The sequence below is a fragment of the Halyomorpha halys genome, unplaced genomic scaffold (genome assembly GCF_000696795.3).
Source record: "Halyomorpha halys isolate HHAL.00 unplaced genomic scaffold, Hhal_1.1 Scaffold6.1, whole genome shotgun sequence".
Lineage (NCBI taxonomy): Eukaryota > Metazoa > Arthropoda > Insecta > Hemiptera > Pentatomidae > Halyomorpha > Halyomorpha halys.
Window position 1 is genome coordinate 189130 of NW_027111275.1, and position 12591 is coordinate 201720.

At 29.4% G+C, this 12591-nt stretch overlaps 1 protein-coding gene across 7 annotated transcripts in view; it reads right to left on the minus strand.

Annotated features, from left to right (window-relative positions):
• The window catches only part of Csp (Cysteine string protein), a 31708-nt gene that overhangs the window by 15294 nt on the left and 3823 nt on the right, over positions 1–12591 (minus strand). For 5 of the 7 annotated variants that reach the window (XM_014438675.3, XM_024362215.2, XM_024362216.2 and 2 more), the window contains exon 5: positions 3974–4036. The exons of the other annotated variants lie outside the window; for them this stretch is intronic. In XM_014438675.3, the coding sequence (XP_014294161.1) occupies positions 3974–4036 (63 nt within the window). The remainder of the gene's footprint in view (positions 1–3973; positions 4037–12591) is intronic. 7 annotated transcript variants of the gene reach the window in all.

Sequence of the window (12591 nt, forward strand, 5' to 3'; positions counted from 1 at the left end):
TATATCAAATAAAAGCTAATTATTTTGTATACATTTATTGATGGATGTTATGCACAAACCATTGTTCTCACATTTTTCGCTGCAGTCTTCTGAGTGATTTACTTACTTTTGCAACCGATTTGGAAACTTACACATTCCTTGTTCATAAAAAGTTTGAGGGAAAGTTTTCAGCACATAGTACACAGGCTCCTTGACTTCTTCACCAACATTCTTCATTAGTCTTAATAACTTTCGAATCATTCCCCTTCAAGTAATTCTTGGAATGGTGTATACAAAATAGTTAAAAGGAATTAAGTCTGGATAACAAGGGTTTACAGATGATTTCTTTTAAATTCCCTAGTCAAGATTAAGGTTTGAGGCCAGGCATTGTCAAAAAAGATGCCATCTTTAACAAAAATATGGCATCTTTTGTTTCAGTTGGCAGCTTTTGCCGAATATAACTGAAGGCATTCATCTTTAAAGATGAGAGAGGACAGCTCATAACAAAGAGGACGGTAGGACTCCAAGGAATGATGAAGGAAAGCAATCAAGAAAACCCAATTCCTGATAAACTTTGGAAACTAGTCCCAGATAAGGAACTCCTTTTGCTCAACTAATCACCCATAATTGAGTACTATTATGGACTGTAGACAGTAAATCAGTGATCATTTCATCAATGATGGGGGATGTCTAAAGAAACTTCACAGAGGTTGAGGTTATTAGAGGAGCTCAATTAGGCACAGATCATCTGCTGCTTATAAGATAGACTAACCTTAAGGGAAATAAAAAAACATACAAAATTATACAAAAGAATAAATGTAGAAGTCCTGGAGCTAGAAGAAAAGAAGAATGAATACATAAAGACCAGTTAACAGGAGAGATTTAACCTTAGCAGGAAATCAGAGGTCTTAAAAAGCATAACAGGAGTGGCTATCAGAATATGGAGAATAAAGAAAGTATATATGAGCAGAGTGGTGGAACGATTCTGCTCAGGGAAAGGTAAAACAGACAAAGGATGTCTGGAAAGAATATCAATCAAACCATTCCAAGAGGTAGGAGACCTATAGATCCAAAAGGAATGAATGCAAAACGACAGTGTGTGTGAAGAAAAAAAACATTACATGACTTATAGATCCAGTAGGAATGAATATAAAGGGATATTGTGTGAAGAAAAAAAAAGACATCTCAGGACTTGGAGAAATCTCAGGAAGGATATCATGAAGATAATCCTGACATAAGTGAAACTTCTGGAAATGAAATGTGTTAAAATTTTATTAATAATGATCAAGCATTCCCTCTTACAGCTTAAGATAGAAAATATTAGTTCCAGAATAATAATAATAATTATTAGAATAGAACAGCACTTTATAAGTCAATTCTAGCAAAACTAATTTTTAGGAGACAGGAGCTCACTCGATCGGACTGGCACTGCTGGGATTGTAAATCTCCTCTACTCTCCTACACTTTCCTATGGCAATATAAAAATTTTCTTGCTAGAATTGACCAGTGTTGTCCGCCATAACTTCTGTTTCATCCTTGTGTCTCAAATTCAATTTACTCCCATATAATTTTTTGTTTTGTAGAACATCAGTAAAGAAGTTTCACTTCAAAATCTTCAAGGATACAGACAGCTTCCTCAGATCTTCCAGATAAGGAATAAAAACCTCCAGAATCTTCCTCAGATTCATAATGGAAAAGAAATTCTCTGGGAGGAAGATGTTGAACAGCAAGTGCAGAGGATCATGGTAAAATAAATACCAGATCATTGATAGAATTAATCAAGTCAAATGACATAGAGATGCTCAAGATCCTGCAGGTTCTCTTCTAAAAGATATGGTATAACTGGAACACTTCCCCTAGAATAGTGCCAATTCCCCCAAAAAGGGCTCTAATAATTGTACCAACTATAGACCAATATGCCTCTCTACAGCTTTAAATAAGATCTTGACTTTAATCCTAAACCATAAACCAAGACAATTTGATGAAGATGATCTTAATAGTCCTGGACCCAAAATCTAAAAAGGATACTCATCTTAAGAGAAGGTTTGAATGTGCATTATGAAAGTGTACATAATTCTGAGTAAAAAGAGCCAAAATAATTCTACAAAATGTTTATTTCTCTTTAATTGGTCCAAGGTAATTAAAGTCCAAATGATTGTTTCCATACCATGAGTAGATTATAAGATATTGAATACTGAATGAAAAATAAGAGTAAATTTAATGTGTTTGCATAATAAAAAGAATTTCCAGTAGAGTGTACTTGAAATAGATCAATGAATACTTTTCAAGGACATTTACTGTACCTTTTATATAGTCTTGGTAAAAACTGAATCATTCTCCAACAGAAAAAAAACGAGTTTTTATTTGAAAATAATTGAATTTATCAATAATTCAACTGTCCGCCATTTTGGAAAGAAACGGTTTTAGACAAGGTTCATTCAATTAATATATAAACTTTCATAATTCATATCTAAACTCTCTCCTGAAAAGAGCACCTTTCTTGGCTCTGGCTCAAGAACTCCCAGAAAGAACATACTGCCATCTGACCAGGTGACAGACCATAGACAATATTTTTGGGTTCAGGAACATAATGGAGAAGTTTAGGGAAAGAAATAGAAATATATATATTATATAGGCATATATAATCACATATGATACTATTCTTATAATAGTTGGATGGCAAGAAGAGCTTCTTAGGAAATAAACTGCACAAAAAGTTAAGGTCCATTGACCTCTAGTACAGAGGAAGATGTAGTAACCTCTTTTGTATTTCCTTTATCGGAAGTACCTATATTTTAAAATTAACTTGACAATGAGGTAGCTTCTAGTTTAGATTAATAGATGGAAATAGAAGGATTCTAGAGATAAAAAAAAGAAACTTATTACAGGAATATTAAAGCATTATTTATTTTTGATCAATTTTGTAAGAAATAGTTTGCATAAAGCTTCATATAATGCCTAAACACACTTTTTTAAATTTTATTTCTTTTCATTTTTTTTTATCTTTGATAGAAATTTATCATTAAGATCGTAACAATATGATGTCAATAATATATTCAATATTTCAGTGATTACTAATTAAAATTTATTTGCATGAAATAAAAAATTATATTATAACAAATGACTGTTAATTTGATTATATTGATATATGATTATCAAAAACCTAAATGGAGCTCAAAAATCAATTTAAGAGAAAGTCTTGAATGAATAAATAAAAAATCTTACAACTCGATGGTGAGAGAAAGTTTTACATAAACAAAAAATCAATAATAAACAACAACAAAAAAAAGATTCCCAAGTAATAATTGTAATCCAGACATTAATGAAATCCATATAATCATTTTTTTCTAATCAAAAGGTAATGATTAAAACTCAGAAGAAGTGTTAACATATATTTTAAAATCCTTACAATTTTAATTTCTGCAAAAAGGGCCAAAATACATGCAATGATGCCATGCAGCATAACCGTAAACCAATGCTTCATTGCTACAAACACGAAAAATAAATATAGTAAAAAAAGAAGAGAAATTATTTTTGTAAGATTAGAAACATCAAGCACAAAAATAAAATTCTATGAACAGAAATAGTTTACAGATAAATAGAGAACTAATTGATAATTCCTATTCATTAAATATAAACTTAATTGTGGAAATATCAACCTACAAAATGAACGATAATACAGTTATTAGTACTACTTTTAATATTTGCAAAGTTTCCACTAAAATAATGTTTACTAGAGCACATTAGGAAACTAAATATATTTTAATTGACAATTTCTGGTTAAATAAAGAAAATATGAAGATTTAATAAGAAAAACTACAGCTCAAAAATTGTTATTAACACTTTTAACTAGATGGTTATGGCTGTTGGATGAAAACAAACCTATTCCAATTCAAAGTTCAAGCCACATCAATCATTGAAATAACTACTAGAGAGATGAAAAGAAAATCAAGGCTGAATAAAGCATATAAAGTTACATATAATACCATCTTACCTGAGCAGCATTTGCAGTAGGTTGTGCAGTGACCACTCTTGCAGTTCCCGACCGATCCTCTCTCTACAAAACAGAGCCCACAGCTAGACCCATCCAGTACTTATACATAATAATCACCATGTGAAACGAATTTTCATATTACAAAATTAATACATCAAAATGAATACTACATTACAATAGCTTTTAATATCTACAAAATGATGATTCATATTTCATTGATTCTCTACAACTACAAGCCAACTCTATTAATCATTCATTCCAATTTTTCTTTTATTTGCTTACAATCTTATTTTTTTATTATTGTCAATAGCCTTTGAAATTGACTAAGAAAAAGAAAATTACATTGTCCTCTCAAAATTTGAGGTTTTATGTTTTTAATTATGTAAAATCCCACAATTGAATTTTAAAAAATCCATTCATTATATGCGGCTTCTTTCCAAAATTACTGGTCGAATTTTTTTTATATATGACACTATACGCTTTAAGTCATTCCAAAAAGATTCTTTGAACTCATCATTACCATCCACAATTTGTTTTAAAAAGGCGACCGATTAGAGGTTTCATGCATCTATATTTCAGCCATTTATACAGATAGAGAAAAAATGTGAAGTATTAAAGAATCATTATCACAAAACCATAAAAGAAAAAAAATTAATTAAAATCTCTTGAAAGAGTGGACTGATTCTGTTGCTGTTTTTCTTAGTATGTATGGTTTTGGTCCCAGATGCCAATGTACTGCACACCCTGTGCACAATAGCTAAAAAACCTGATATTGTATAGATTGTAGAGCAGTGGTCTCCAATGGCCAACCCCTGCGAGAGTTTTGGAGTCACATCGTGAGAGGGACCAGCAGCACAAATTTCGTGAAGAATTATTATTAAATCTGTTTTAATGTTTACTTTTTCTGATGTTATAGTAGTAGGTGAAAGATTATTTGTAAATGTATTGTACAAAGAATGCACTTTTAAGCAACCTAATTTTCAAATATTTTCCAGGTGGTACTTTCTTTGTCCCAAGTTTTGAGAGGGGATAGACCCGGCCCAGCATGATTCAATTTCTTGCTTAGTGATGTTTAGACTTTTATGGAAACCACTGTTGAGCCAAAATTACTCTAATAATATTCATAGAACATGCTCTAAGCTCCTTAACTGTTTCAAGTTCTTTAACGTTTCAAATTGAGAACGAATCCCCAAGAAAGAGGTAAAAGAAAAGTTCAGATAGTATAAAAAAATTTTTGTAAGCTTGTACAAAGAACAAATACAAGCTCTTAGTATTAGTCTAATAAAAGTATTTTGCAGAGGTTCCTATGGAAACCCATAAAGTTTTTTTTTTTTAATAATTAAGAAACTTCTCAAAACCTAGACATTCTACATGTTCGTTAAGGTAACTAAATTCTCAAATAAGGTAAAAATTAAAGTTAAATCCGCAACGCTACAACCCATGAAGGGTTAACGGTGCAGTACTTTGTAAGGAAGTACATTTACTAAACCAATGGTTGTGTAAGGAAGTGATTTGGTCAGAATCAATTAAGGTACACTAAATAAAAATCTTATAAATAAAAATCGGACAAAATTGTAGCAAATTAACAACAAACAATTATTGTATTAGACTTTGCAGCCAAAGACAAGTGAGTGCACATACCAGATATTTTGAGATTTTTCATCTAAGTCCCTCATCACCACAGGTTGATCCTCCAAATTCAACATTACTTATACCAATTTTTTTTTTAAGTCTAGGTATAATGATTCCAAAACACTGTTTTAATGTTTTTTATTCCCTAATATAATAAATAATTAATTTGAATTTAAACCATTGAACCATTAAGTAATAATTAACCAATGAATTTAAAAAAACCAATAGATACTAAAAAAGTTTAATAAAAATCTATGTTAGTAACAAATGTTTTCTTCATTTAATATCCTTATTAATAGTGGTAATTCAATATCCGTAATTTACATCAGAGACAAATAGGAACTAAAAAACTATTTGTTTCTTATAAAATACAACGGCACATTTGGGGTTATTTCCTTCCAAAATTATTATTTTATTATTTATCATTATTATACGATAATTATGGGAATGGATAGCTCATTGGTAAGGCAATGGACTACTAACTCCAAGGACCCGGGTTCGAATCCGGCAAATAATTATTACCTTTAAATGAAGCCATTGAACCGGCCCTGTGGGTTTGGGAGCCCTCCAGGGTCTACCCCAGTCTCATAAAGTGGGTACCTTTATTGGGTAAAATCTGACGGTTGTGCATGATTCTGATCAAAACACCTTGCACAAACATTGTTCTAGTAACAATTTCCTTACAAAGTGCTGCACCCCTGACCCTTCATGGGTTGTATTGGTATAGATTTAATTTTCTAATAAGATAATGATATTACTTTTTTTACATTGTTTGTCTAAATAATTGTTAATGAACAATTTCAACCATTTTCCATTACATTTTTGGTTTATTTTCAATAATTAATATTTCTAACAGAACAAGAAAAAAAATGTAACCTTCCTCCCCTCAGAATTTAAAGTTATACATTTCAAAATATATAGAATCTACAAATCGAATAAAAAAAAAAAATCCATCCATCCATCCATCCATGGCTTCTATCCCACACAATTGTAGTTGGCCCTGCTGTATGTATAATATTAATATACAAATTAAATTTTACATTAAAGTCCTATTCTTAATTATTATTATTATTATTCTGGAACTAATACTTTAATGCCTTAATCTATAAGAGGAATGCTTATAGCTCCTTTTTGTAATGAGCTATAATTCAAAATTATATCTTGATGCTAATATGTGGAAAAGGAAAACGCCAAAAATGGAATGATAACAAGTATTTGAATATTTCAATTAAAATATCTTTCAAACTGAAAACAAAAGTTGGATACTGTAAGTGAGAGAAATGTTCAGTGTTTCATCCTCTTTGAAATAAGCAATAATTCAAAATTGTATCTCGATGTTACACCAAGTTAGAGGAGAAAAGTGGAAAAGATCCACACTATTAAAGTAAATAATTATAGTAATACATATGAACTTTTATTGTAGTTAGAGTAAAACAAAAGGGGTAGCCATTTTAGTTTATCTAGAGTGTTACCATTCTAAACACATTCATATTGTTAGAGCAAATTTAGTTATAAAAATTTTCATTTTTAAGACAAACTTAATCTAAACCATTAATAGATTTTCTGCACGATAAATTACTTTCAAGAATGATAAATTCATCTTTAGAAAGTACTATTAAGTATTTGTAAGACATATTGAAAACATTCAATCAAATGTTTATACATCTTATTTTAGCTATCACAAACTAATCATACAAAAATTTAGTAATTATACAAATACTATAATTTCATGAATAAATAGTAAAATTAAAGAAAACATTATTTAATAATTATAATTAAATAAGAAAAGAAAAGGAATAAGAATGTTATTGTATTTTTGTGAAATAAATATCATTATTAATAAAATTTTAATACATTAGTTCATTTCCAGAATTTTCACTTCTGTAGGCCAGTCCAAAGAGACTGCCACAATTTTTTTTTTTTTTTTTTTTGTTTTCTGGAAAAATAATATAATATTTATTTTTTTTTTTAGCATCGAATCTTTTTATTATTTTCATCATTTAAAAAAAAACAACATATTTTTATTGCATAAAGATTAAATGTACAATAGTTACTATATTGTTTTGAGATACCCCCTTACATAAAACAATTTTCCTCATACTAATTCAACGTTAAACGGTTTATTTACTAAACCAAACAGTTACAACAAATCACTTTGGATATACTCATATTATCCTTTACTAAGCAATTGCAAGACAGTGATCAAGGTCTTTGCGAAAATCTATACACATCATCTTTCAAACCAGGAGAGGATCCAGTACCTCAAGTGTTCATTAAAATAAACTGTTTTCATCTCCTAGTTAGGGGACAGAGAAAGTATCCTTGAATATAATTTATGAAAAATAATGGAACAGTCACAAAAGAAATTTAAAAACAGTTCAGCTATTAAGCAATTTTCTGCTCTTTCAGGTACACTGTCTTCATTATTAAATAGATGTGGAGCATAATTTCACAGAATGTTATTACTATGAATGATTCACATATTCTCTTGTCTTACACCTTCCTGATTACTAAGTTTCCTCTATAATACAAAACTATTTAATTGAAAATATAATAAAGTTGACAGGAAAAGTAAGAATCATTGCTATTTATTTTTTTAATTAAAAAAACATTTAAAAATAATAAAAAATTAACACATGAAAATAATATGGATAAATGTGTAGTTAAATAAAAAAATTAGATACTTTTTTACAACAATTGAAATCATTGGACAATAAACTATTGAAATCACTAACTTAAGTTGTGTTCCTTAATTAATTCATTTTCTATTTTATCCATGGACATTATGTTTTTTTTTTTAAATTTTAAAAATGCATAAATCACAAGCAAAATTAAATTCAAATCTGTACCGCTACAACCCATGAAGGGTCAGGGATTCAGTACTATGTAAACAAGTACTGTTACTAGACCAACGGTTGTGGCAAGGAGGTGATTTGGTCAGAATCACGCTCGACCGCCAGATTTGTATCCAATTAAGGGTACCCAATTTAAGAGGTTGGGTGGACCTCAGGAGGGCTCCAAGAACCCACAGGAATTTTTACTCACGGCTACAGTGTAACAGAAAACGATTTTCTGCCCAGCCTCGAACTCGAGATCTTAGAATTAGTAGCCACACACTTTACCCCGTGGCCACCACGCTCCTACACCACAAGCAAACTTCTTATCAATTTAAATAGTTTCTAACTGAGAGCTTGAAAAATAAATTAATAAGAAAATATTTAAAAAAAAAAAAATTTGACCAATGACTGGGGTTTTGTTTAAATATCTCAGTCGAGTCAACCAAGCATGATACGATTCATATTCACACAAAAATGGATAAAAATGAGACTCAACTACTATGAGCTTTCCTCAAATTATCATAAGGTAAGAGACCATATTTTGACTTAAAATATGTATACACAAGGAATTTTTTTCTCTAAAAGTTAGCTTTCCTACTACTAGCCATGGATAGCTAGTAGCTTATCACCAAAGCTTATTCTAAAATATCATAATAGTTCGAGAGAACACAAGAGGCTTAGAAATATGAAAAAATTACAACAAAAGATCATTATTTTTTCAAATCAAGTTTTCTCACACAAATAATGGTTTTAATTAGGGGAATAATGTCAGCAAATAATTTCTCAATAATGATAATAATTATCCTAACTTCAAAGCTGAGTTTATACCAATGTTATACATGAAAATAGTGTTAATACTATTTTTTTCCAGATATACATTTTGGGTTAAGTATGACTTAAGTTTATTCTGAAACTTAATGTTAAGTTTTTAAAATTCTGTCAAAGCAAACTTCATTTTTTAGTAAACCTCCTATCACTTCTCCATATATTTTCCTACAGTTTAAGACATTTCTGACATTTTCCCACATATTACTGGGATTTTTAGAAATCTATCCTTAACATACATCAGTTTCCAACAGATGTCTCTTTCAAATCTAGCGGTTTCTTGACCCATCTATTTTATTTATTTCCATATTTCTGATAGGGAAAAAATTTAAAGTATAAGAGTTTATTCTATTTATTTTTACAGTAAGATATCATACTCCTGCATGTTGATTGCAGTTCATTTATTTTTTCTCTTTAACAGCTTTATGGCCTTGTGTCTTCTTTATCACCAACTTTCTACATCTCTAAATAATAAATTGTAAAATATCCTTTGAGGGGCATTTATATCCATATCTTTGCTAACCAAACTAACTAAAAATATTTAATTTTCTAAACATCATCCCTTGTTTCATTAATCATATTCTTAAAGCAACATTCTTCCTATATATTTAGTATCCTGTGTCACTGTTCAAATGCCACTATATCATCAGTGAAATAAATAGTTTAAAAGTTTTTCTCTAATCAGCACTCTCACTGGAGTAAATTAGGTCTTCCGAATTTTATTTTATACATTACTTCTTCCAACGTCCAAATTTTATTTCTATTTTCAAGAAAATATTAACCAAGCAAGGTGGCAATGTGCATCATCATTTCAGTTTCTTGAAAAGATGAGATGTTGCATATCCAGAATGATAGAGGCACAACTCCGAATATGTTTTCAGAGAATGAACATCAGACACTGGCTAAGCTCTACATAGAAGCCCCCAAAATATTTCCACTAATACACTGGCTAAGCTCTACATAGAAGCCCCCAAAAGATTTCCACCAATACATGTTGGTGTTAGAACACTTACATTGTATTTTGGTTTCATCGGATATTTAAGGACTGACTGCGCTTCGGTATAATAGGTGTCAAATCAATAAAATTTCTGAAGCTGGAAATTTAGAGTTGTGCCTCTTTTATTCTGGACGTGCACTACATATGTATTTACAAGCAAAGCTGGACAAAATCATCTACTTGAATAAAGTGAAGTGCTATTCATTTAATTTTAAGAACAAGAAAAAAGTATGAAAAGAATTCCTTTCCTATGAAAAGATATTCCTTATACGGAATATAACTATATAGAATACTTAAATATAATGCTACAGTTTAGATTTATGTAAAAACTGTACTAAACACTGGAAATACGAATAATAGGAGCACGCACCAAAGAGAAATACTGCTTATACATTTGAATAGTTTAGAATAAAATTCTTCACATTCTGATGAAATCTAGGTCACATTGCAAGTTTAATGAATTTTCCACATTGTTTCTAATGATGTGGTTTATTTTAATCTAAACCTGCAATATGCTGCTGAATAAGATCTCGAGTTTATGATTTGTTAAGCACAAATTATATGATTTAAATGATTAGAAGATAGTTGACCACTGATAATATATAGATAGTTGGGGATGTGGTCAGAAAATAAGTTAAAAACTTATTTATTAATGCAAACGTTTCGGCCAGAATTTCTAGCCTTCATCAAGGCTGCTTGGAAGATGTTGGAAATCCACTTGGATTTTTCAAATTTTGTCACCAATCAATGATAGTCAGAAAGAATATGTTTTTCTTGACTTTTTAACTAACAAAACAGAATACAACAATGAGGAGGCAAAAAACAAGGGTGAGAGTTATTCTGTAGCTTACTAAAAAATTGGAAAACTGAAGATTGTTTGTTTTCATCTTATCCTACTCATTTATACCAAATAAATAAGTAATAAAACAATGCCTAAGAGGATATACTTCCATACTTTTTTTTTTTTTTTAATACACAGTATATGGCTTCATACAAACTTAAAGATAATCCAATGAACAGTTGCAAAACTAGTTCAAATATCATTATATTTTTTTTCTTTAATGTTCCGAAATAAATAAATATGATTCATTCGGAAAATTCCAGATGCACATACTAAGATAGGTAAAAAGCTAAACTGGATCGCACTAATATGAGCTAAGATTCAGCAAATAATTTAAAAGATTTAGCAAATTATTTATATTTAAAACCAAAACGGTAAGAAGTCGTATGAGTAGAATCACCAAATATTTAACTATCACAATGCTTATTTACTACTTAGATGATGGTACTAGATTTTGCTAAATAGAAGATATTTAGGCAGAAAAATTTAAGGTTTATAAAAACCCATATAGGTGACACCTAATCATCTGCCATCTTATACCAAGTTTGAATACTAAACTTAAGTTGCCACATCTCCAAATAAAATTAAAGATTTCAAATAATGATGAAAAATTTATATTTGATAGAAGCAAACATCTATATTTCAACTTCAATTTTTTTTACAATATTTAATATAGACATTCATTTTATTAGATGATTAAATTTATTTATAAATCTCTGTGAAACAGTCACCAACTTATAGCACTTCAATTATTTACTAATAGAAATTAATGTAATTTATTAATAAACTAAATTTGTCTAATGACATCTAAATGAACATTTATTGATGGGATTAGTCATCCTTTAAAAATAAACCTCACATTGATATGAAGGTTTGCAGATGGGAATCCCAGAACAAATATGATTACTTTGTTTGTGTAAGTCGTTTGATCAGATCACCACTTTTATAAAAAATATACTACATGAGGATGTGGTAATATACCTTTGACAATGGACTTGATGTCTATATAACATTCAGTATCATTCAGGAGGAAGAGCAGCATGTTGTATCAAAAATTTATTTGTATGATTCAATTCTTTAATATTTTAATGCAATTATTATCTTAATGATTTTTTATAGGGGGTTTTTAAAATAAAAGCTATAAGAGATATAGCTAATAATTTTAGAAATATCAATATGCTGAATTAAAACATACATACCATACATTAAATAAATCGGTATCATTAAGTCATTTGAAAAAGGGACAGTTCTTGAATCAACACTACATCATCAAGAACATAATAAAGTTTCACATTATATTAAATTTTAAGTAAACAAAACAACACAGCTCAAAGTTGAAGTGTACTATTATTACAGCTTAAATATTTTAATTTACACATTTAATAAAACTTTTAACCAAAAATAAAGGAACATTTAACTAGAGTAAATGAATTGACACAATTGTATATGAAGTTGGAAAAAAAACTTATTAATTAAAACAAAAATA